This window comes from Lissotriton vulgaris, chromosome 6 (genome assembly GCF_964263255.1).
Source record: "Lissotriton vulgaris chromosome 6, aLisVul1.2, whole genome shotgun sequence".
Classification (NCBI taxonomy): Eukaryota; Metazoa; Chordata; class Amphibia; order Caudata; family Salamandridae; genus Lissotriton; species Lissotriton vulgaris.
Window position 1 is genome coordinate 1,580,279,337 of NC_141694.1, and position 27,437 is coordinate 1,580,306,773.

General features: G+C 43.5%; 1 protein-coding gene across 17 annotated transcripts in view; it reads left to right on the plus strand.

The window, feature by feature from the left end:
- The window catches only part of NRXN1 (neurexin 1), a 1,556,457-nt gene that overhangs the window by 1,029,341 nt on the left and 499,679 nt on the right, over positions 1-27,437 (plus strand). For all 17 annotated transcript variants that reach the window (XM_086927741.1, XM_086927742.1, XM_086927749.1 and 14 more), the window contains one exon: positions 26,693-26,812. In XM_086927741.1, coding sequence (XP_086783867.1) covers positions 26,693-26,812 — 120 coding nt within the window. The remainder of the gene's footprint in view (positions 1-26,692; positions 26,813-27,437) is intronic.

Sequence of the window (27,437 nt, forward strand, 5' to 3'; positions counted from 1 at the left end):
AGCCAAAAGCGCCAATTTGGGACCTCTAATCACACTTGACTGGAACAATGTCAAAGTTTCACAGTGACCGCGATGCAGCGCGGGTCGGATACAGTGAGCGTCAGGGCCTGGTCAAATTTTTACCTATTGACTTGGTCACTTTTTGGTGCTATTTTTCTCAACATATTGCGAAGCTCCTTGTCAGGCTGGCTTGTGAGTCGATGATGGTGGCTTGCTTCAGCACAAGGCCTCGGTGAAGTCCTGAGGGTCTTGGATCTCCAGAGCTTTCAGAGGACAAACCCCCTTTCAGGCCTGGTCGTGATTCAACGTCGGCAGCTTGATTCTCAACTACGGGTCGTCAGCTTATGGCGAAGATGGATACATCGCGGAATACTAAACTACACTGACCATAGTCCTTAGGGGCGATCCCGCTGGTGAGTGAGTGGTGTGCGACCCCACCCCCTTTTTGAAATGGGTCGTCAGCTTATGGACCTTCTTCCCAAAAATTCTTCAAATTATTCCAAACTTCTGGAACTTCTTCCAGAAAGTCCTTTGGGCTCTTGAAGAGTCCACAGCACCAATCCAAGGCTTCGGAATATCTGAGTTGCTCCTTGGGAAGTTGGGACTACAAGACCAACAATGCACCTGGCCAAATCCTTAAAAGTCCCCTGAACGCTGTCCAACGTGGTTAATCTTGGAGGAAATGGTGCAGGTGGAGCTCTTTGACCTGCTGCTTTCAAGTAGTCCACTCCTCAAACTTTTATAGTCAGGCAAAGTCCTTCTTTTGCTGCAGTCCAAAGTGTGCAGCAAGTGCAGTCCTTCAGAGTGCCCTGCTCTTGGTGCAGGTCAGGGGATCCACAAGACAGTCCTTCTTCTTCTTGTTTCTAACAGGCAAGAATCTGAGTTGCTGGGCAGCTCTCCCATATGTATCTGGGATTCTTGGATATCAAGGAGGGTCCCCTACCCAGGACCAATGGAGTGCAGGGGACATTGTCAATGATGGCCACTTCCCCTGAAGTGTGGCAAATTCTTGCCCCAGAAAGCACAGTTTCATTAAAATCAAAATTGAGAAAATCTCTCCTGGAGCTTAAGTTCTGGCTAACCCAACCTACAGGCATTGCTAAATTTCCCTAAAACTCCCCTTCCAGATCCTCTACTAACTCAATTATATGGGCTTCCATCTGGCTGGGGGAGCAGGAAGTAGGAGCGGGCCTGATTCCTGTCCTTCCTGTCTTGCTCTCTTTAAAAACTAGTGTGTCTACCCCGCCCCTTCCTGCCTTTTGCTCTGCCACTGCAGTTCTTCTCACAGCAGATGCCTCATTGTTTCCTTTTAGGCCACTTCACACCTCATCATAGCAATTTGCCTCAGCCCGTCAATGGCTGGCCAATCAGAAGAGGCTGCTCTAGAGCTGGATTAAGGCACATCCGAATAGCATATTTCTATAAATGATATTCTGTAATAGTTATAATAACACTAACCATGGCAAATTGTTGGATGTATTCCAACTATTATATAGACACTTTGAAGTATTATTTCAGCTCACTCCTTTCAATAGTTGGACCTTATTAACGTTTCATGAAGACTTCCCATGTTAGCCTATGGAGCTAATGCACTTCAATGGGGAAAATTAAATTGGCAGTGTTTCCCTCACCAGGGCTTATAAAACATCTTTTATAATATCCCTGGTTGTTTTAACATAGCGCCATACCCTTGGGACACCTAGGGTAGACCTTAGAGGAGATTTATATATAACAATGAGGTAGTTTCAGACTTTGGAAGTACCTTGAATTCTAAAGTCGAATTTCAACTTAGTTTTAATTTAAAAGCAGCCTGGAAAGCAGGGCTGCTTCTAAAATGACAGCAGGCAACACATCAGTGCACACCTATGCTAATTAAATCTGCTGGGCCTCTAAACCTGCATGAATGCCCTAATATATACAACGGGCTTACAGATAGGTTGTCACGCCAATTGTAATTGCACCTAATTACCAAATACCTTTTAGATAGAGCACTGGCCCTGGATCCTGGTTAGGAGGGCCAAGGGCAAAGTCAACGTCAGTAAGCACCAGTATTTGTCAGAAAATGGGGGCAATCAGGGCCAAAGGATGACTTTCTCACACAAACCATTGTGGCTGGGGTTGGCCTGAGATACCTAATCCGGGGATTTTTTGTCAGGTAACCATTCAACATGCCACAGTTTTTGCCCATTGACACAAGGGAACTTTGAAGCAGGCAGAAGGGAAATCTGAGCTGCATGGGTAATTTCTTAACAGCACTCCTACACTGCTTATTCTTTGTCACAGGGACTATGTCAATAAAAGTGACAAACATACCGTTTGGAATCAGTATTTGAGACTGCACTGTCAATGGACCGCAGTCTACCTACATACATTTATGCTAGTACACCATAATCCTTTGTTTGATGTCAGGTTCACCCTTGTGGCTACCGTAAATTTAATTGTGATCATGCATGACAACATCATGTTCTTATCTGTCCTGAGAGTCCCTCTATTCTGCATGTCAAGCCTAATTGGGAGTGAACTCACCTTCCATGGAAGGGAGCTTTGTGAGCAGGTTAGATCCATGGTACCAAGTCAAAGTTTGGTGACGTATTTAGAGTTTGGGTACTCTGTCATAAATGTGGGGGCACCCTTTTTCTGTATCCATTATAGCCTATTACAATTGTAATACAGTGGACGGATATCTGCCACATTTTTATTACATATCTCAGTCACCAAACTCGAAATATGGCCCACCATTTCAGCATGGCATCATTTCAGCCGTTCCCTACTGCTGAGATACTGAGATAATCACGGTAGTCCCCCAATAAAGTCAGGCCTCTTTTACTTTTGTCTTATCTATTGCTGTGTTTGGGAATGTGCAGGAGAAAAAGGGATCATGCAGCACACTTTGACTGTACCTTCCTTTAACTGAGGAGCAATAAAGAAATTGTCAAAGGTACTTTCAGGGAGTCTTTGCTAGCGTGATACCACTCTCCAGCCAGCTGCTTCCTGAGGAACCAGAGTCATACACATCAGCAGAACTGGTCCCAAATCAACATGGCTTTCAAGGAAGGAAAGAATATGGTATCATTCACACAGCCACAAACAAATGTTAATAACCTCTTTAAATAAATCAAAGCCACCCTATCCTTGAGACCTAAATTTCCACGCAACATCAAAGGCACAAGTAAATACAGGGATTTCACCATATGGTTGTGGTCGAGGTGGGTAAATAATTCTGCTACGCTGTACTGCTTGGAACTTGGAGTTCCTGCAAACTGCTAACTGCTGCGTCACAGTTTTTTCTTGTGATTGGCTCACCAACGTTATGTTGGTGAGCGTGAGAGAGGATTTGCATCCCCTAGTGTGATATTTGGGTGCTAGAATGCCTCCTGATGAGATCTCTCAACACAAGCAGTCATGGCAAGTTGCGCTGTTCACGTTGACAGAGAGCTGCTGCTCAAGTAGAAAATCAACTCGAGCGGCAGAAAGAAGCAGTGCTCTCTGGCACGTCACATGGTTCAATTTGCGCTGTTTTTTCAGTGTATAAAAACTCCTGGCAAATCAGCGCAAGCAGTGCGAGGTACCAAATTCTGCCCTCTAGCAGAACTTTGTGGAACAGTGCTGAACTTTTGTCTAACTACGTGGAATTCCATGGAGTGAAACTCTGCAAGTTTCACCTATTTCTACTTTGTGCAGAAACTCCCTCCACTGGAGAGGGCATAATACATTTGGGTAAGGTTTATGGAAGGGGGAAAAACCTACAAGTAACAGAGCACTAAATCAGGGGGGCATAATTACAATGTTTTGGCTTAGGGCAGCGCCACCAGCATTCAAGCTCTGCTACCCTATGTGAAAAGAAAAGGGCAGATATGCCAAGTATCTACAAGATTCCTGTCCTTTCGACGGTGCACAAACTTCAGCAAAGAGCCAATGCAAGCACACATGCACTATGGTGCAAGGGTGTCTGTGTTGTTGGCCTGATGATTTTTGTGCAGGGAGGTGTCCCTTCCTGCACAAGCAATCAAAGACAGCATTTTCCTCATTCTATGTGTGCTGCAGAATACGCCTGCTTTGGGAAAGGCTTTACTTTTGGCACTGACCCAGATTTATGCTATATTGTAAATCAAGGGCAGTGTAAAAAACTATGGGTGTTGCATTGGAACACCCATGGAAAACCACATCCGCAGAGTAAAGCATTGCCTTACTCCATATTTACAAGACCATGATAAGCCACACAGGTAGGATTTGTGTGACCTTGTAAATATGGGCCGGCACACTGAGCCTCCGGCGCATCACAAAAGTGACACTCTGTCAGCGTGAAAGTGCTGCAGGGCCCTTGTAAATAGGCCCCATGGTAATTACCATGACATGAGTGCCAGGCTGGAGAGCTGAGAGAAGCCGGCATGAAGGAGCTCAGGTAGAAGAAAAATGCTGTCAGCAATTGTTACCTAGTAGCAAATGATAATTTCAAGATGTTGTAGGTAGCAGTGCAAAATAAAATAGGATATAATCATGCTGAGGCACTCATCTTTCTCTTCAAATTCATTTGTATCCTTCTACACTTCCTTTTTCTTTCTCTTGTTTGCCACCACTAGTGGCCGCAGCAGGAAGATCAACAAAGGTAATCATGCGATATCCATACTCCCCTTTCTGTCTAGAAGTGTCCCCATAATTGAGCCATGTTATATACCTGCCAAAATCTGTACCTTCTAATAATTAATTGCTTCAGAACAGTGTTGCAGATTCGTCGAAAGCATATTCTCTACCTGTCTTGTCTGGAAGTCTTTCAGTGAGGGCTGGAACGAGCATAAATTTCGACCTCTAAACTCTACCAATCATATGAATGGGGAGTGACCTCACAAATATCCCGAACTATAGAGTAATAGTTTGATAACTTAACTAAGAAAAATAATTGGCTGTGTTTTGATATGTTAGGACAGTAAAGGTGTGATTTGGATCTCGGCAGACAAGTTACTCCGTCACAACCCGTCCGCTGAAATTTAAATCTCATTATATCCAATGGGATTTATGTTTCAGCGAATGGGATATCCATCACCGCTGTGACGGCATAACCTGTCTGCCAGGATACAAATCAGGCCCTAAGTTATCAATGAGAAAGATGCCTTTCTTAGGAAATGAAAGGATGCAACCAGGGGCGTCTCTAGGCTCATGGTGGCCTCAGGCAGGGAGCGTAGGTAGGGGGCCACGGAAGAGGGGGTTCGGGCGGGGCAGAGCGCGGAGGCCAGTGAAGAGGGGGAGGGGGGGTCAGGGTGTTTGGAAGTGGAACAGAGCCGGAGACTGCCAAATCCCTGCCAGGGGCCTCCACGCAAATATGTATCCATCCTCAGAGGATTATTATGTTAAGAATATATATTGGCGTGGTGGCCCCTGGGGTTTGGTGGCCCTGTGCCGGGGCACAGCTTGCACATGCCTAAGGCCGCCCCTGATGCAACAACATGGCAGCTGTTCTTGTTGAGTCCTCATAAAGCCACGTTTTATGTCACTTTGTTATGTGAAACGTATTTAAGGACCATAAAAATATTTCATGAGATTTTGTCCTAAGATCATCACCTTTGTCTTTTCCATTCCTCTGTTGGAATAACAAAGTTGATGAAACATATTTTAAATGTGCCAGTTACTACACTTAGATAATACAACACTTCAGAAACTCTAATATTAAAATGTGCATCACTAAATCTTTCTTTGGTCTTTTAAAAATGCAATATTTGATCTGTGGACTGCAAAGAATGAGTCACGAACTAGATGTCAGTCAAGGAATCAGTCCCAAATTCAGATTGATTACAAACTGTCCTGAAGCTAAGCCTTTTTCGGATTTCTCCATAAATTGTTTTAAAAATTATATACATTGCTAATATTGACATGAACGTTTTGCAATATTTTTCAAGCTGGCATGATTATTTATAACAAAAGCTTTTATTGGTAATGAACTGTAATAAAATAGCTTATTTAAAATCTGAACAGAACATTGTAATCTTACTCAATTCCCACAGTTTTCTGTCCTCAGTTCTTCATTGAACATTGAAAGATGCGAAAGAACAAAATGCAGACAGACAAAAACGTTGTCAAATAAATGTTTTGGCTTATTCATACATAGAAACAAAATGTACAGTAGCAACAAAAGAAAACAACACTGTCAATAAAAACACTAACAATTCATGATGTATGCTGAAGGCAGAAGAACAAATTGCAAATATTACGTTTTCAAATTGACTTTCTATTGACTTACATAATAAAGCATAATTCACACGAGCACGCATGATAAAGATAGCAGAAAGAAAGCCACGCTCAAAATTGCATTAAATGTCAAACAATGTTACTTTATAAACATTAATGTGTTCAACAATAAAAATAGTTGTTTAAATTTGAGATCGTATCTATAAAATTCGTATGTGACACTGCACTACTAATTTCAGGGGTGGCCAGCACTGAACGTATTCCTGGTGGTCTGGAAGGATGGGGCCGGTTTGGACCAGTGGGTCAGGTACAGGGGGCCGGTTTTGTGGCAGGTCTGCAATATCTGCTCCCTGTACCAAAAGCAGCAGCAGGGTTTCCCACCGTCCCCCTGCCCCCCCCTCCCCCAAGGCTGGTATGGCTTCATTGCCAGGGCTGGTTTGTGTTCCCAGTCCGGCCCTGGGGGTGGCTCCTCCGCTAAGGTGGAGGAGTATCGCCCCACTGCTCTCAGAGCAGCAGAAAGGAAAAATGAACTCATAATCACCCGGTATTATCATTTTATTTTTCACTACGGGGCTTGGTTAGGGTGAGGATGGAGTCACAGGGAGAAGGGTAGTGGCTCACTCTCAGTGCACATGAGTGCTTGTCCGTCCGTCTAGCACTTTGCATGTTCCCCACCAGGCTGCATTACGCAGCCTTGTGGGGAACATGCACAGACTCCCTTTCCCTTTCCCAAAAATTCTAATAAAGACCGCAATATCCAACTCTGGAGTTTTTCCCTTTCTTGCCTCCTTGTATTTTATTTTCCATTCTAGTAATCGGCTTTTAAAATATTACCTGTTGAGACGTGGTTTGTTACATGAAAATATTTACAGGCATAAAATATAAGAAAAGGGCACAGGACTCCCCTTAATTTCTAAATTTCTATGTTTTATTATGTAAGTGTTTCCCATTGAGGTTTAATTTCTGTAAAAATGAAGCAGGTCCTCATGTGACCGTTCTCCTGTCCAGCTTGCCAACAGTCTGCTACCCTCTGCTGACTGTCTACTTGTAGCCCCATGTTTTTGCCTCTTCTGCTTGTTTCTTGCTCTGTTTTGCCTTTTCCTCTTGTTTTTCTGCCCTCCATTTTGCCTTTTCTGCCCTTCATGTTGCTTCAGTGCTCGATTTCATGCCCTCTGTTTTGCCCTCTGCTGCTCTGTTTTGCATTTCCTGCTTATTTTTCTGCCCTCTGCTTTGCCCTCTTCTGCTCTGTTTTGAATTTCCTGCTTATTTTTCTGCCCTCTGTTTTGCCTTTTCTGTTAATTTTTCTGCTCTCTGGTTTGCCTTTTCTGCGTAAAAAAGGTCCGTGAGCAGGTTTTAGGGTTCCATCGTGTAGTTTATTCTTCACCCAAATTGATGCAGACAAGTGTCAATGTATATACATACACACACAGATATATATTATCAAAAAGAAGAAAGTGCTGATCGCTGGTGTGCTGCCCAATCACTGTTGGTGCATAGAAACAGTGCTGCTGCAAGCACAAATGTATCACAGGTTGCCCCGGTTGCAAAAACCCAGATACTTGTTTCAGCAGGACACAATCAGCTTTCAAAAGTAAACATCCAGAGTGCAGACTTATTTATCATATGCATATCTATAAAATTCATCATCACAAAAGTTTAAAACCATACTGAGAGTAAACATTGTCAGGTATGATTTAAGTAGCAATCATAAGGTAATAAATTCAAAATACTAACTAGTCAGAGTTATGAGGACCATACACTAAAGTGTGTTGTGCCAATGCAAGAGCCATATGAACGCATTAATATAGTTATAGAATTGAACATTTTAAAAGAAAAACAAAGCAAAAGTAAACGCTTCAGCTATGCTTTAAGTAGCAGGTGAGCGTAATATTTTATGTGTAAAGTGCTAAATAGTCTGACTTGAAGGAACATTCAGTATAGCGCCACATGCCGATGCAAAGACGTTTTTTTAGGCATGAATATATTTACAAGGTACAGCGAGCCAAGTACTGAAACTGTTCACCAAAGTGCCACAGCTGGTGCAAGAACACTCTGTAAACATGCATAGCAGTCAAAGTGCAAAGTGCCCTGATGTCAAAACTGATCAAGTGATTCTAGACGAGGCCCGCCTTGGGGCTTCTGCTTGGAGAGCAAAGCTGCTTTTTTATTATAGTACCACATGCTAATTATGAGATTTGTGAAATAAACATAGCTTATTAAAACATAACATAATGCAGCTATGATCATAACCAATCATTTCTTCTGAAGTGCCAAGTACCAGATTGTCAAGCCATGTCCGTAAAAGTCATTCTCAAGCTCATGCTTAAAATTCTCAAGTGGTACAAAAGGGGGTGGCGATGGACGGAGCATCTGAACCAATCAAACACTCACACCCAGTCAACAGATCTGGGTTGATTCCATCACCGTTCTTTAGCCCACTCTGCCACCCCAGTTCAGACATGGCCATATGCAAATCCGTCTGACCCTGTGCCTCATGGGAACAGTCCAGCTCGAATAGCCAAGCCATGCCTTCCCTGGACTGGATTCATAGGACCGGTTTCTGGCATTACAGCCATCTTCAGCCAGGCTTGCTTGAATCCAGTGGCCAAGTGAGCAAGGTCTCACGTCTGAGCATACCCTGCCAACTTATGGCGAACAAAGCGGTACAAAATGGGGTGGTGATAGACGGAGCATCTGAACCAATCAAACACTCACAGAAGTGGCACTCTCCATGGGTGAGAGGGCATTTCACAGGAGCCTTCCAGCTTCAGTAAATAACTTGACAATCCATGCTAATTTCATTGGTACAACTGTAGTAAAAATATATGTCAGCACCTCTTTGAATGTTCTTATTCAATTTTGCAGAAAGATTGCCTTTAGGTACACTCGCATCTGAGGCAACATTGCTGAGCAACAACAAACAACGTGCACTGCCGATTCAAAGTGATATCGGTACAGACTGTATTGTCCATGACCTGGGAATATTCTTCTTGTGGAGCGTGGAGCCTATGTTCCCATATGTGCAGTGTTAAGAGCCTAGTCACCAATATGTTCTTTAAAGCTTGTCTTCGCAAGGCTGCTTTCAAATATGTTTGGCAAGATGTTGCTTCATGTGATATATCAAGCCCCACTGCTTCTGCAATGTTTCTGATTTGATTTGTGTCCTGTTCTCTTGATACCTACTTACCCTTAATCTTTAAGTGTTCTACTTTTTATGAGTGGGTCTGCTGTACACTCTTAGGTCAAATTTAATAAACATCAGGCACTACCAAGGTACTTTGACCAGCTGCTCTTTTTATCCTGAAGTATCACATTCAAAGCACTTCCCATTGAGTGTGGGTCCGCTTTGCCCTCGCAATGTTGATACTTGATTAAATCCTTTTCGCATTAAATATTCATTTTCACAAGGTCAAACTCTAGGTGGATGAATATGCACTGGGTAGTTTTAGGAATTTTGAATATTTTACTATATGCTGATGTATGACAGCACTCTAATGGCTAAGAAAATATGCCGGGGAAAGAAAGAGGTACATAGCTGATAGTGGATAGTCATTTTTGCCTGCATTACTCTTCAGATCTCCTCTGCCAAATGACTTTGTAAGTTATGATATAATTCGGATAATCTTTGCTACTTTCTCTGCCAATGCCTTGGTCTACAAGAAGAGTTTAGCAGTATCTGACAAAACACCAAGGTAATTATATTTGTCTGTTGTACTTATGTTTAGAGGGCCCAATTGCCATTCCAGCTGATATTTATTGGATCTTTGGCCGTAAGCCAGGATTTTGGTTTTCCCAGCATTTGCATGGAAGGCGTTCTTTGAATTGTATAACTGGAGTATACTCAGGGCTCTCTTCATCCCGATTCCAGTTTGATTCAGTAGCACCAGGTCATCTGTGTACAGTATGTGGGTAGTTTCATTTAGCCAAACTTGAGTGGCAAGATGTTCCCTTTCAACAGTTCTGCACCTTTAATTAGCTGTATATAAGTTAAATAAAGTGGGAACAATGACACATCCCTGATTTAGCCATTTATTTGCGTATATGTTTGCCGTAGTGCCATTCTGAGTTATCTTGGTCTGGACCCAGGTGTCGGTGTACAACTCTGTGGTAGGCACTTAGAGTGGCCTAGGTATACCCCACTCTATTTTTTTTGTCAAGAAGATGTTTCGATCAATTCCATCAAAGGCTGCACTATATTCGATAAAGCAACATAAAGTGGCGGTGCAGTTGTTTCAATCGCCTTGGTGCCCAGGTAGGAGAGAGCAATTACATTGTCCATAGTAGATGAGTTTAGACTGAGCCCTGTCTGATAATGTGGTATAATGTTATTATCATTAATCCAACCCTCCAGCTCATGTAAAAGCACTTTCGCAAAGGCCTTACCATCTACATCAAATAGGGCTATTAACCTGAAATTTTCAGGTGGGGTGTTTCACTTTTTATCTATTGGATGCAAGATGGAGACTTTCCATTATTCCAGAATGGCAGATAGTAAAAGACATTTATTGATGTATGCATGTAGGGTACCCAAAATATCCGGTCTTCCTTGAAGGTGCTCCCCAGGTAAGCCATTTGGTCTGGGGCTCCATCTTTCTGAACGCTCTTCAAGATGCTTTAATTCTCCTTCTTGGAGACTGCCATTGGGCTCTCTTTCTAGGGCATTAACAATAGATTATTAATGGTGGCCCTTCTTTTATAAGTATCTTCAAATAGTTTTGTTACAATGGACACCCATATATTGACTGAATCAACATTCTCCTTGCGTGTAGTTCTACATGCCAGACTGTTGACATATCTCCAGAATTCCATGATCTTACTAGGTGCTAACAGGGAAATATATGTATTTCCCTTCCTACTATATCTGTTTTTGTTTAAGAGTCCAGATAGTTTTTTCATGTTGTTTCCTTGTATCTTTCAACGTACTTTCCATGTGGATGCTCTTCTATGTAGGAACTCTGCAAAGCTGCTCTTCTTTTTGCTCTCCTTGAACTCTGTTCTCAAAGTGTAAGGAGGACCTTCCTCTTGTGGGCACACTTTGTTGGTTTTTATGTTTATAAGATGTTAGTGCTTCATGTAGCTTTTTTACTATTGACACCTAATGGTTCTTGACAAGATGCGCTTCATTTTCCAAGGCCGGGAGAGTGTAGGCTAATTTCCAGCATGAGTACCTGGCCATACAAGCTGTGACCCATTGAACTTTTTTTATTAGTGGTCCAACATTGGTAGGACATGATTGACCTGCTGGGTTATATCTCCTCTGTGTCATCACACTCACGTTGACCACAATGGATATTGGATGATCGTCACTTTCAGTTCAATGTCGGACTTACACATCTAAATGATAATTTCTTGCTTAAGAAAGTAGGCTTGCCCTCCGCAATCTGTTTTTGATCACCTGAGCCCAACACAAATTCACTAATGCCAGCTTTTAGTATGTTCTGAGAGCCGTCCCAGCAATTTTGAATCTGGTTAGCACGTCTTGTATGGTAAAATCTCCAGTAACTATGCACTCATGTCCCGGGTGCTCATAGAAAACAGCTTTTATCAGGTCAGTGATATTTCTGGCAATCACAATTTTTACATCTGTATGCAGATTGACGTACAGGTGTACCACCAGGATTGAGGTGGAAGTTTCATCTAGAACAGGACCATTTATGTCGAAGGCCTGCATGCCACAAGTGTTGTTGCTCCATACTTTTACTTTCACCTGCAGATCTGTTTCCACATACACTGAGACACCACCCATGGGGCTTCCAATCATATTTTACTTATGCGCTGCTGTATGGATTTCCTGGAACCCTCGAATGGACACAGGCACAGTTGACCACGTTTCTTGCAGGCATAAGATGTCACCAGTGTGAAATTATTCCACTGTATTTTAAATTGCCTTTAAATAGGTCAGACCTTCCACATTCCTACTTATTACCCTAGTTCCTTTTCCCCATCAGTGCTAGGAAATCGGCAACCTCTTTGCTAGAAGAGCTCCCAGTAACCAGCCCCAATCTGACTGATCTGGACGTGTGTGTGCTGTTGGCACTCTAAGGCAGTTGCTATCTCCTGTGCCTCTAGTCAGTTGTTCTGTGATCTTGTTTCCCCAAGACTGGGGTGTTTCCTCTGTGATAGATAGTGGGGCATTTTTTCATCACTAACTTGTTGATAAGTAAGCCCCACTACTTGACTTGCTTGATTTCCGCAATTACATATTGAACATCAGCAATGTCACTGAAATCAGATGCATCGATATGAGGTAGGAAAAAGAAGATATGTTGTTTAAGAGGTGTATGATATTGAACCTGTTTAAGATGTACAAAGGCCCTGTCATCTTAAAAACTGGGGTGAGAATCAGAGATACTGATTTTGATGCCCGCAGATTTTCCTCCTTGTCTTCATAGTCATTGAAGCGTGGAGGATAGCCGTTCATTCTTACATTGTTGTGCGTCCATGGGTGGCGTAGACTAGAGTCCTGCTCGATCTGTATTGGCTCGACCGACCTGGTTATGCTGATCCATTCCATATCTTTTTGAGCTGCTGAAACTGCCTTCCTATCTATTACTGTTTGTTGTGCATTTATGACATAGTTCTCACGGTGTTGATCATGGGATTTAATTGTGGAGTTCTGGAGCCCTGGCACCTCTGCCACCCTGCTTAAATTGCTCCGCGGTACGACAGTTTGATGTTCCCCTGGCCTCATTGTATCTGAGTGTGCAGCTGTTGCCGGAGATCTCTCATGCGGCTCATTGAAAGTTTCAGTATGTTTGCTCAGTGATGCTACTCATCATATTGGAGTACACAACCTGTGAGTAAGTTTTAGTCTGGGCATTGTTTACCGTATGATGCATTATCTGGGTTTAATTTTCCTTTTATTTGTAGTGCGTCCGAGTGCAAAATTGGTCTGATGCTTGCAGATGTGAATTTGCTTTCTTCCATAAATATAGGTAGTTTGCCTTGCGGAGGCTGTTTGGATGAATTTTGTTTCACTGTTTCTGATTGGAAGATTGGAAAGATCTCCAAATCATCAGGGCTGCTATGATTTCCATTCTATCCCCCATTCACTGGGATATTTAATGCTAGTCGTTGAGTATATGTTTCTTTTTCCAGATTATGAATCAGCCTGTTCTATCTTTTGCTGCTTTACAGTGATTTCTGTAGTTTATCTTTTGACGTCTAGTGAGCTGTGACTGGGCATTCGTGACCACTGCCATAGTCTTGCTTGTCTGGTGCATCTTCTATACTCTCATCAGAGCTGACATTATTGAGTGCCTGCTCCTCTTGTTGTTCATGCTTGATTCCTTCTGTACTCAGGTGCGTATGTCATTGTGTTTCCTTGATGTGTCTTATTGCTAATGTCCCCGTGCCTTCCAAGACTAGTACGCTCTTGAGTTCTGATGTACATTTGTGCTTCAGGACCTATCATTCTACCCTTATCAGAAGTTTCCTTTTCCTTCATTACCCCTCGATCTTTTCGAAAGTATGTTTTTCAACTTTGTTTGGTGCTCATCTGAGCATTTTAACTGTAGTTTATTAATGTGAATAGTAATTGTGGCAGCATGGATAACCTGTCAATTATGGCGTTTCTTGTGATACTTGCTGCTGCCACTCCACCCTTCTATTTGTTGCCCAAAGGTCTCCGTTCGAGTTGAGCATGTCCAACTTCTTATCGATCATCAACACATTCTGAGTCAGCATATGTATTAGCTCCACTTGGATTTCTACTTTGTGAGATTGCCAAGTAAGAGCCTGAACAGCAGCTAATAAGGAGGAGTTTAAGCAGTTTATGATGGAGTCAGGACCATCACTACTGGTTGAAATGAAACCCGGGGAGTGATCCCCTAAATGCTTAGACCTCGATGCCCCTCTGGGTTCTGCTTTTGTGCGGGTGGCATCAGATTCCATATCTGTTAAGCATGGTGCAATAGTTGGTTGCCATGGCGCCATCCTGTGTTTGTCCAGGGGATGGAGCAGTTCTGCTTAGGCCTCTTGATTTCTATATCATCTACTATATCATGTTGATGGTTACTTGGCTGGTGAACCATTGCCTTTTTTGTGATTTTGCAAGACTAACCATGTGCATGCCATCTACCTGTGAGTTGGGCATGCAAATCGGCATGTTTTGTCCATGGTCGTGTGTAACCCGTCACTGAACTTTTGTGGTAGCCTTTGAGCTCCATAGTTGATGAGTTTTCTATCACTACTGGCTGTCCCGCAGGCATGCTTTGGTTGTGAAAGTTTGTTGTTCCGTTATTTTTTCCACCACAGTCTCTGCAAACTCTACCATCTTTTCAATGATTGACTCTTCAAGGCTGGCTACACTTTCTGCAATATGGGTTGTTGACTCATGTTGCTTTAACCCTTCTGGCCATTCTGTCACTAACTGCAGTGTAGTTGCACTCATATTTCCCACATGCCTGCCCTTATCTTTGTGAGGTACTTTTGTATGAGGTTTTTGGGTGTGACCACGACTCGTGTTTGGGCCAATATTCCCTTGGAAAGTTCCAGCATGTGTTCCCTCCTCATCCTGGGACTAACCTTTCTCTAGAATGCTGTGGGCCTTGGAATTGCGTTGGCAAGGCATGTCTCTCTGCACCCTTTTTTGCTTCAACCCGCCTCTCATAATATCTATTGCAGTGGGTCTTGCTGTAGTGTTGGTAAAGATTTCAATTATATTTTTCTCTGTGCCCTTCTTGACTTAAGAGTCTCAAAAACTCTGTGTGAGAGTTTCCAGCTGGCAGAAAAGGCTGAGGGCTATTGTTGCGTCTACTTGGCTAGTTTAAGGGACATGAGCCCCCCTCAATCAGCCGGGTCATGGTGCTGGGCTTGCTTTATATTTGCATATTAGTATATGTTGGTAGATGTTGGTGGATGTGGAGCAATGGACCAATGATAAATGCAAAAAGGGGGAACTCGCCTGGGCTACTAGCTTCACATGAGGCCCGAGGTTGGACACACAAACGTGTTGTCCCATTGCCACCACTGCTGCTGCTACTGCTTTTTCCACTGCTAATACCTCCCCTTCACTTATAGGGCACACGCAGGTGACATGCAGCAAAGACAATTAGAAAGGTGAGTCATATGCAGATCCCGGTACTAGTTCCTATGCGAGACTTGATGGTGTTATACACCTTTTCCAGTTGTGCAGCTGCCTAGCTTTGACTACAATCCACACACATGCCTGGGAATTGCTTTGTGCTAGCGTTTCATCTGGGGCAGTAAACAGGCAGCGATACAGGCAGGCCCGCAGTACTCACTGGTAATGGTTAGATTTGATTAAAATTGTGGTTGTAGGGGGTGCAGGGTCCGTGGCAGGCGTGTGGGCATGGTGGCCACTCAGAGTGGCACAAGCCACTCTGGCCTATTGCGGGCTGCTTCTGCGCCACCGTCAAGAGGACTGTAGCCTAATGCCTGCCCACATATTGTCCTGCAGTGTAACCCCCAATCCAACATGGCTCATCAACACCTGGGAGCAGAAAAAGCCACTTGACAACTGTTCTGCCTCCTGTTCAACTCAAGCTCAGAACTGGTCACCACACCAACACGGGGAGACCGCAGTTGTGGCCCAGACCTTTCAGCACCCATTCCAAGCAGCCGCCAAGCACCTGTTAACTCCACCAATCTGTGCTGACACCCGGCAATCCAGCTCTGTGCTGCTCCACTATCCACGTCTCAATCCTCTCTTCAGAAAAGCCACGGCCAACTGTTCGCGCTTTCTCACTTCTAATATATATGAAAACCATGTAGGATCTTCCCTTTCCCACATAGTGATCTACCTACACACTAGCTCAATTTCTTCAGTAGAAAAGATATATTTTCTACTGAGCACAGTAAATATTAAACATCCAAGTGACAATAGCCACACTGATGCCCATGGATTTATTTAGCTTGTTCCTCTTTGCAACACTGACCGTGTCATACTCTAACTGTTAATTCAAATTAGACCATCAAGAATGCTTCCCTCCCTTGGCAAAGTAGCTATTTTTGTATCAACAACAATATCTCAGAAGCTATGATACTGTGGTTGCAAATGCAAATCAAAAGCTCCAGTGCATATTACATATACAGATCAAACAGTTCACAGCCATTTATCTTTAAGGTATACAGTAGTACCAGATACTGCACAATAGAGTCCGCAATCTAGAATAAGGTTCATATTAGCTCTTGGTAGAGTATTATTTTTTTGATTACAAATATCCAGGCGGGTGAAAGTGCTACAGGAAGCTAGAGCAAGATATGCATTGCTCTGGGTCAATTCTCCCAAAAACAGATTTTAGAATAATGCTCTGGGTCAATTCTCCCATAAACAGATTTTAGAATAATGTTTAATGAAGGAAGAGCATCTTGCAGGTAATGTTAAAATAGAGTAGGCTCAGATCAGTCTTGATGATAACAGTGGTCAACTTTTTTTCAAGTTGGCCTGCAGTGGCTACTTGCCTCCAAGGTCAGGGAAATAGGACTTTGCTGTTTGGTTTGTCACCTGCTTGAAGAAAAGTTCTCCAAGGGCTTGAAATTGAGCTTGCCTCCTGTTCTGATGTCTCAGGGACACAAAGACTTCACTTCTTCTGTCTCTCTGCATCTAGAACTGCTTCTGGTGCCACAGAAGCAAATTGCAACACTGACACCGGTGAGCGATGCCATAACCTGCACCGAAGCCGTGGGCACCACTTGTGAAGTGCATGATGCACCGCCCCAACTTGCACCGTAGGTCCGTTGCCTGCTGCCGTCCTGGCGCATCCACTCCGAAGCCTTCACCGAGGCCGCTGCCTGCACCGGAGCTGAGGACGCCACTTGTGACGTCCACGACGCACCGTCCAGACAGCTCTGACTTCACTGACGCTGGCGCTTCATCAACGTGGAGCCGATACTCGACCTGGGTGAATCCGGAATCCATCAAACCGCACCGTCGTAAGGAACCGTCTCCTCACAGCCACCACGGAGCCACCTCCCCGACAAAGTAAGGAAACAACGTCTCACCTCCCCTGCACCGCGGTAAGGAACCGAGGCTTCACCTCCCCATGGGCCATAAAAAACCGACGCCGCCTGGTGCCAGCGAAGCATCACCACCCCCAAGGTACTGTTCTTTGTGGGTCTGCTTGACTCCATGCCTGATGCCGTGCACCTCGCGGTCGGTGGCATACTATGGGATTTTTATCTGTCACGACGTCGTCATAACTCCAGGTGGAGTTATTTTTTGCTACAAACTTTAATTAAGTGAATAATAATAATAAAATAATAAAGAGCTTATAGAGCGCCCAGTAACGCCATCTCGGCGTGTCCCCGCGCTAAGAGCTACTAACGACCACCATAACAGAGCCTCTATCCCTACACAGTGTAGAGTAATGTTTTGAGCTTAGCCCTGAAAACGCTTCACTGCTCTCCAATCTCAGGGCAGGAGGAAGTTTGTTCCAGTGTTGAGCTGCTTGGAACGCAAAAGATCGTCCACCCATTCTGGCCTTCCTTACCCTTGGAACTGTCAGCAGCCCAGTACCCTCCGACCGGAGGGTCCTTGTTGGTTCGTAGCGGCTGACTAAGTCCCTAAGGTAGGCGGGCGACCTGCCCCAGACGATTCGGTGACAGAAGAGGAGGCATTTGAACAGCACGCGTTTCTTCACTGGCAACCAGTGAAGCGCATCCAAAGCCTTCTGAGAATTAGCTCTCCTGGGTCTTCTTAGCACCAGTCTAGCGGCGGAATTCTGGATAACTTGCAGGCGGCCAAGGCTGCCCTCGTTGGACCCTAGGAACAGGATGTTTCCATAGTCCAACCGAGAGGTCACCAATGCCTGTGTCAGTGTCCTTCTGGCCGCTAGGGGTAGTAGGTCTAAAGTTTTATTTAGGGTCTTCAGTACCCCAAAACACTTGCCCACAAGACGCCTTATATGGCCTTCACAGGAGAGGGTGGGGTTGATCCAGACTCCTAGATTCTTAGCCTCCTCACAAGGTATGGGAGTAGGGCCAAGGCACGAAGGCCACCACTCGGCTGACCAGCTTTTGCTTTTCCCCCCACTACCAGAACCTCTGTCTTGGAGCCGTTGAGTTTTAGGCAGTGGGAGTCCATCCACTCAGCTAGCGCCTGCATACAGGACTTAAAGTTGGTGGCGGTATTGGTGGTGTTCTGCGATAGAGAGATCAGCAGCTGGGTGTCGTCGGCGTATGATACCAATTCCACCCCGAAAGACTGTACCACCTTCACCAGGGAGGCCATGTACAAATTAAAAAGAGTAGGGCTCAAAGCTGAGCCCTGAGGCACTCCCTGGTCTAGTGGCATCTCTACCGAACGACATGCCCCTTGTTGTACCTGGAAGCATCTTCCTGTGAGAAACGACTGCAGCCAGTACAGCGCGGGACCAACGACCCCAGCTTCACTAAGACACTGTAGCAGGATGGAATGCGCTACAGTGTCAAAAGATGCGCTGAGGTCGAGCATGATTAGGGCCATTGTATGTCCTGCATCCGCCCCTACTCTTAAAGTCTCAGTGGCACGTAGGAGAGCTGTCTCAGTCGAGTAGCCCGCCCTAAATCCTGATTGTGAGGGATGAAGTAGGTTCCCTCTCTCCAGGTGCTCAGTGAGCTGAGCATTGACCACCTTCTCAGCCACTTTCGCCACATACGGCAGTAAGGAAATGGGTCTGAGGTTTTCCAGCACCTCGATACTTACATTCGGTTTTTAATGTAAGCTATTTCTGACGATATCTTGATAGTGTATTGTGGATTTTTGTCATTTGGTCTTGTTTTGGGTTTAGATAAAGATTACTAATTTTTCTAAACTGGTGTGGTGTCCATTTGTAGTGTTTGCACTGTGTTAACAAATGCTTTACACACTGCCGCTGAGAGAACCCTGTCTGCGCGTACCAAGCTACTAAGGGGGTGAGTGGGGGTTATTTTAGAAGTGTATCCCCATTACCCTGACTAGAAGCAAGGGCCTCTATTTGGACAAAGGTACAAACCTCTGCCAACTAGAGACCCCCATTTTTAAAAGATAGTTATACTTGTAAGATGTTACAAAGTATGTCCCAATCTATCCTATGGGACAGATAGCCTTTCAATAGTGAAAACGAAATTGGCAGTATTTCACTATCAGGACATGTCACACACACGAATACATGTCCTACCATTCACATATACTGCACCATGCCCAGGGGGGTACCTTGGGTCTACCATAAAGGTGCCTTACATGTAAGAAAAGGGAAGGTTAAGGCCTGGCAAGTGGGTGCACTTTCCCGGCTCACATGGCAGTTACGAACTGCGCACAGACACTGCAGTGGCAGGTCTGAAATACCTTTTCAGGGCTACTGATATGGGTGGCACAATCAGTGCTGCAGGTCCACTAGTAGCATTTGATTTACAGGCCCCGTCACACTTAGTGCACTGTACTAGGGGCTTACCAGTAAATCATATATGCCAATCAGGGAAAGCTAATTGTAAACACAATTTACACAGGCAGCACTTGCACTTTTACAATGATCAGCAGTGGCAAAGTGTCCAAAGCATCTAAGCGAGCAAAAACGAAATCCATCACAGCATCTAAAATGTAGGAGGTAGAGGCAAAAAGCCAGGGGAAACCACACCAAAGATGCCAAGTCTGACATTGCCCATTACAAATATGAAGGATATCATGTGCTCCTTATTACAAGTGTAATATGGCGAACAGGATATCCACCATGTTTGTGTTGAGTAACCCGTCTGTCAATTCTAAACCAGGCCCCATGGCATTTTTCAAAATGGACAAACTCTCATTTACATGGTATTCTTCAACATTGCAAGGAGGAAATTCTATTCCCTCTGGCAAATGCTAACATTATGGGATGTACATTGTGTCAAAGACAGAAATGATGCCATCTATTTTCTGAGCAGATCACTTATTAAATCAGGTAAACAAAGCAAACATAGGTGCACCACTTCTACAATCCTAATTCTAACTTCATTTATATCCACAATGTTCTGCAAGTAGTTGATTTTTTTCTCTTTATTGCTGTATCGAAAATATGTATTTAAAAAGTCAGCCTTCATGTTTCGTCCAGATACATGTGGACTTCTTCAGGGCACCAGAAAAATTAAAGGTAGCCGTCCTTATTTGCATAAGAGAATTTTATAGGTCTGTTCTTATGCAGTCATTTAGAGTATAATATGAATCCGTAACTAGGTCCATCCAATGAGCCAAAGGCTTGAGGAGACAATCGTGAAAGTTCTGAAATCCACTGTTTAGAAAAGTTCATCTTGTAAACACTATGTATCATTGAGCAACGTATTTGTGCTCATTCCTTGTTGATATATAGAAGAGGGAAACAATCCACTCATATTGAAAATAAAATGGCCTCTTGGGATTATTTTTGTGACGCAAGGTGTCTCTTCCTGCACAAAAACAATTATGTCTGTAACGCAGGCACCCTTGCAGCATTGTGCAAGGTTGCCTGCCTTGGCATAAGGTAGGCTCAAACACACCGGTGCAGGTAGGGAGCTGAAGAGCGCTATATCTTAGTAGACATGGTGCTGTTCAGCTCTGTACCTGTGCTGAATCTACCCAGACTAGTTCAACTCTCTCAACTTTGCTTGCTGTCTTGCGATTGGTGTGGAGCCCTCTTACGTGTATCACTCCTAATGGCCTCCGAAAGGGTAACGGACCACAACTTGCGGGACCACTCATTGGAGACCCTGCACTCCTATGGTGGGCATGGCCACCTATTCATATCCTAGATCCATGGATGTGACAATGCACCCAGGATTGATACAGATGACCTCATAAATATTTTGATGCAGGGGCATGAGAGCCGCAAGGTAAGTAAATGTAATTCAGTCAGGTATTGTATTCACCCTAATAGGGACTCTCAGCCTCCTCATGCAAAGCTATAGAGCCAGCACCAACATCTTTGGAGAGTGGCTGATATAATGACAACTCTAGATAAGTGAATTTGAACTGAATTGTTTATGCACCTGTTTCCTGATTGTGCCGTTACATCCAGGGGAGTGCATCTTTTGTAATACAGTTTTTGGGAACAGTAAAAACCGGTGCCCAGTTTTTATTAATGACTAGTGTTGTTCTTGTGTGACACAAGTTATTGCAAAGCAAAGCACATCCTTAAGGGGATTTACAATGCCATGCAATGGGCTATTTGGACAGCCTTGCATGACTTTGTAAAGAAATGGTGAATTAATTGGTCTTGTTTCTTTTCATTCTATAGTCCCCTGCCGAAGGGTCTATGTTTTTCGACCCGAAATGCATTGGGAGATAAAGATTTGTTGACCATTGGCAAGATAAACTTTAATGAACTGTGTTATAAAACCATAACGAATGGAAAATTAAAATAGTACTTTGATCCACAGAAGTTGGAATAAATATGGATGAAACTAAAAAAAATGTGGTGAAGAAACCCGAGTGTTTCATTGTAAATTGAGCGCACTCATTTGTGGGAAGGTGTCTCTTTCCACACCATATGTTGTGTTAGCAAGACAAGGGCAGGACGCCTTGTGACATGAGTCGCGCCAACTTTCAACTTAATTATATTTTCGAGTAAAATAGAAAATTGGAGTGCACAAGGATAACAATTTTCAGTTTGTAAAGAAATGTCACACAACGCAGAGGCTTGCATTGCTTTGAATTACAATTTGTTGTACTATGCGTTCCATGGATGGAGTATTGGCACTTTAATGCATCAACCAATGGAATTTGATTCTCTCCCAGATTTGCTAAATGTAGTAAGCCTGGGATAGCGACAAAATTGTGTGCCTCTCACAGGGAGGCGTAACAAGGGAAAATGTGCTTACTTCTCCTCGTTACTTCTTCTTTCTGTAGGCGATGCATTCTAAATAATCCAATGAAAGAGAAAATGGCCTCTTGGGATTCTTTTTGTGGAGTAAGGTCTCTCTTCCTGCACAAAAAGTATTCTGCCTGTAATGCAGGCAACACTTGCAGCATGGTGCAAGGTTGCCTGCCTTGGCATAAGGCAGCCTCAAGCATACAGGTGCAGGTAGAGAGCTGAAGCGCGCTATATCTTAGTAGACATGACGCTGTTCAGCTCTCTACCTGTGCATGCCCTGCACACTGATCTATAGTGGCCCCCTGTGTCATCATGTATCCATCCGATTAAGGAAGCTGGCAGGGTGGCCAAACCTGTCAACCTAATGTCTTAGCTTTAACTGGCACATAGTTGAGACAATTGCTTATTTAATTTTGGGAGGTTTGAAGATTTCAACATATTTTAATATTATCTCTCTTGTCATGAGTTTCTTTGATATACACTTTATGTGACATCTCACCTTACAGTTTTCTATTTCTAATTTTAACTAACTAGCGGTTTAGTTGCCTGCCGCACTTGTCATGTGCGGTACAAAAGGGGATGGTAATGGATGGAGCATCTAAACCAATCAAAACTCACACCCAGTCAAAAGATCCGGGTTTAATCCATCACCGTTCTTTAGCCCACTCCGCCACCCCAGTTCAGACATGGCTATATGCAAATCAGTCTGACCCTGTGCCTCATGGGCACAGTCCAGCCCGAACTGCCAAGCCATGTCTTCCCTGGACCGGAAACAAGCTTCCAAGGACCGGTTTCTGGCATTCCAGCCGTCTTCAGCCTGGCTTGCTTGAATCCAGTGGCAAAGTGAGCAAGGGACTCACGTCTGAGCATACCCTGCCACACTTATGGCGGCCAAAAGCGGTACAAAAGGGGGTGGTGATGGACGGAGCATCTGAATCAATCAAACTCTCACACCCAGCCAAAAGATCTGGGTTTAATCCATCACCGTTCTTTAGCCCACTCCGCCATCCCAGTTCAGACATGGCTATGTGAAGCACATGGAGCATCAATTGTCGAGTAGTGGCAGGGTCTGTTTCTTTGATCGACAGCTTGAGTTTCGAAAGGGCCCTTGCCATATTAAATGAACTAATAATTATACATTCATATTAACCTGCGATTTTACAAATCTTAGAATATTTCCTCGTGTTGTTCCTTTTTCTTGAGCCTAGAGTGAGGTTAAAAATAGGTAATTGGCATACAACGGTCACGACCTTCTACGAGAAGGTTCCCGGAGAGTTCATTAAAGCAGAAATAACAATATGTGTGTCTTGGAAATGACTGAAAAGGTCATTTAGAAATCCTTAACGGAGACTTTGGCCTTAATTGCACCAGCGGCTGGAAATGGTTTGGGAAGAGGAAGTGATGGTGAAGATAATCAGTCTTTTAAAAACCGTAGAAGGCACAGTCTCTGAACATGACAAATGGTTAGTCAGGAGGCAGCCATGCATCCAGTTCGTTAATGCCTTCACATCCAACCAAGAAAAAACTTTTAATTTTGCTTCATTACATGTCATCAGCTCAATTAAGCATTCTATTTGTAGTAAAATGCTGGCAAATTACTACTTTTTCATTTCAGCTTGCCTGGATATTTATGGCTCTTAGCACTAATTTGTTTACCTTACATTGCATTTTCGCCTCTTGCTCACTCCCCCCACTGTAACCCCTATTTCACTCTATATGCTTGGACCTGATTTTAACTTATTTATTTTCACTTTCCTCATTTAATTCAGGGCGTCAGTGTTTTTTTTCTATATGCATTCACATTTGGTCCCTGGCTCTGTCTTTACCTCGTTTTCTCTCTCCCTTTCTCTCTCTCTAACTTCCATCATTGCTCTTAATGTTCTCTCAATGTACTTCTCTACATGAACGTCCAAATTCTCTCGAATTAGCTTACCTATTTCAGTCTAACTATTTACCCATGAACTTGTCATTGCCCAGCTTAATTTTTGTCCCCTCATGTCGCTCTCTTCAATTTCTTTGTTTTTTTTCTATCTCACTTTCTATTGATGTCGATCTCTCGTGTTTTCTTTTATCATTTTATTTCACCCTTATTCTTACCATACCATACCACTTCCTATTATCTGTGATCCTCTTAACGTCCCCTCGGTTATTTCTCTAGGCACAATGTTCCCTCCTTTCTCACTAGTTTAATCTCTTCCCTCTCTCTTACCCTCTCCCCTCTTCTTATTTTTTTTCACTCACTCTCCATCTCTCTGCTCTCACATTGTTTACATTTCCTTTCTTTTATCTTTAAGTTTCCTCTACTACTCCCCTCTCGCCCCTCAAAAATGTATATCAGTATTTATCCTCAAAACTTGTTTACTTTCCCTTAAGTCTCTCCCTCTCTTTTTCTCTCTCTTTTACTCTCCCTTTCCTATCTGTTCATTGCTATCTCTTTCTTCTGGTCTCCATCTCTGTGAATCTTATCCTCGCCTTATGTTCGTCTGCCTACCTGCCTTTCTTCGCCTTCTTTTTCTCTCTCTTTCGCTTGCTTTCTTTTTCTCTTATATTCTCCCCCTCTGAAAGTCTCTCCTCCCTTTCTCTCACACCTTTTTTATCACACTCACTTTCTCGTCTCTATGTCTCTATCTCTAGCTCTATTTCTACATCTATATCTATTTCTGTATATGTTTCTATCTCTAGCTCAATCTTTCTATATCTCTATCTCTATTATGTCTATCTTTAGCTATCTCTGTTATTTCTATCTTTAGCTATTTGTATCATCTCTTTCTCTATTATCTGTCTCTACCTGTCTCTCACTCCTCTCATGCTTTCCCTCTCTTGAGATTTCCCTCTGGATGCCTATCACATCATACATGTCTCTTCCTTTTTCGTCATCTCTTCCTCTATTACTATCTCTATTTTAATCTTTCACTCATCAGACTCCTTCTATCTTTCTCACTCATACACTATTATCTCATGTTCCCTCGCTCCTCTTCTTCGTATCACTCTCTCACTATCTCTATCGCACAATTTCTGTTTTACCTTCTGTCTCTCACCTGGTCTCCTTGTCTGTCTTTCTCTCTTCCCCTTATATTTCCCTGTCTCTTTCTGCTTCGGCTATCAGTCTCTCCTGCATATTACTTGAAATGCTGCATTTCTTATCATTTTATTCACTGCCATTTCCATATTGCTTACTAACATTGGGTACATTTTGCTGTTTTTTTTATTTTGCTGACAAAGTTGCATTGATGAAAGCTGATTTGCAAGGTAGATGGAACCGTGTGTGTGTAAACCTAGAATGAAATCCCCATAGCATGCTGGGATGGCAAAACGTCATGTATAAAGTGTCCCTCTTCAAAAAAAAATGTACATAAGGCTGTGTATTCTGCAGTGCAGACTGTCCGTCTTGAACCTGTCGTCCAATGAGCACCCTATTGCTTGGCTCGCCCCTTTCCCTAAATCGTCCTGTTTTTTTACGTAGCCTCTGGATTATTCGGGAAAGCTTCGTTTACGCTCCCTATTGTGTGTTCCTTATGGCATGCCGGGTCATTAGGGAAGAGGATCACAGCAAACTGTCTGTCACAACCCCACAACTTCTGGTTTTTGGGCGTGGGAGGGTGTTGCGGTACGCTCATGCAATCCTGACGTCTTTGCTAGATGCTGTTTCATTCCTCCTTATTTTTAATTTAGCAATAAGGCTTATTTTTAGGTAAATTAAGTACACCTGACAAGCTCAAAACCAACAACACAAAACAAGTGCGCAGATCACAGAATTCCAAGATGGAGGGCTACACATTTCACAACAGCCCCCTTTGCAGCATCTTGGTAAAATGACTGCTAACGCTGTTGTTATATAGGAAACCACCATTTGAATCACATCAACAGTTTTACATTGGTGCTGTCTGAATTACCCCGCAAACATGGACACACCTAATAAACAGATTTGCATCAGCACAATGTGAATTTGTGGGTGGTAAAACCTGTCAGTTGTATTGTAATGGGGCAGCGGGAAAGTGGCAGTATTTCATTTTAGCAGCAAATTGCACCATATTGTTATTTTTATTGCAGCCTAAGGTAAATATATAAATATTTTGGTGCCCAGCAGCTTAAAATAACACGGATAGGATTCACCACCGACAAATATAAAAAAAAAAACACCAGCATTTACCTAATTCTGTAATAGGATCTCAGTTGCACACAAATTCAAATACCTCCGAAATACACAACCACTCCCAGAATGTGTTTATTATTTTCTTCCATTGTCGGCTGGCTCCGTCAGTTACCCACAGCCCGGAGACCCTTCATTTCAGAGCTGTGTACTCCAATCTACAGTTGCAGAACACTTGGCCCAAGTCCTCATTTTAATGTCCCTGAAGCTCGCTGCTCCTGGAACCTCTTTCCAGAGTTAATTTTAGCTACTTTGACAACCTGGATTTCTTTTCTGTTCCATCAGCTGAGTCCCCGAATGACTCAAATCACGTCTCAATTCCCTTAACACACCCACACCGAATCAAGTCTGAATTGTGTCCATTGTTTCAAATAACTCATGTATTTCTCGTCTGAAAGGAGTTTGTACTTTCGAGTCAAGATATGTGTGTGTTTCTAAGGCGAGCTTCCCCACAGGTAGAGTTTTCAAGAAGTGTCTATAATTTGGTGGAGTGGGGTTGGGCGGGGGGATAAAACCCGGTGTAAAATGCGGTATAAGTGACTCTCTAGAGAAAGTGAAAACCCAGAAACATTGCTTTCAATTCTAAACAAAGAAACCATTTTGCATGTATTCCCACCAGGACCCAGCACGACGTGTCAAGAGGATTCATGCGCAAACCAGGGAGTGTGTTTGCAGCAGTGGGACGGCTTCAGCTGTGACTGCAGCATGACCTCGTTCAGTGGCCCACTGTGCAATGACCGTGAGTAATTCTACGCATGCTTTTTTACAGCCTTGTAGCCGCAGGCCAGAGTCGGAGGCCAGTGTCAGAGCTGCTGGCTTCCACTGGCGCTGCGCTGTGTGTAATAAATGAAGCATCCCCGCTGCTGCTCCATCTGAGCAGCGATCCTCGCTGCAAATACACCCTTTAGATGGGCCCCTTACTTCCTTGGTTATGGAACGCCACATATCCTACAACGCATACTGCTAATCTTGTCTCACTCCTTCATGTTTGCCAGGGTACCCTCTCAATGTTACTGTTTACTGGAAATTGGCTTGAAGTGAGTGTATCATTCGCTTTTATGCTGCCGTTTTAATTCGGTCTGATGGGTGCTCCTGTATTTTATAGGTGACACATTTTTAGGTAAAACCAATGACATGCTGCAGTGACAGCTTCTCCACGTTCTGTGGTCTTTTGAAGAAAAAACTGTTCCATCCGAACTCAGTAATGTTAGCAATGTTTATGTCTTTTATTTAGGCGCTTTGCAAGGGATTCACGCTGCTATTGGTGCCCCAGGACACTTTGCATTTTGGGGTTCCCCGAAGAAGCTCATGATGAGGGTTTAATTAGAGTTATGGTGGAACAGAAAATACACTATTGAATAATT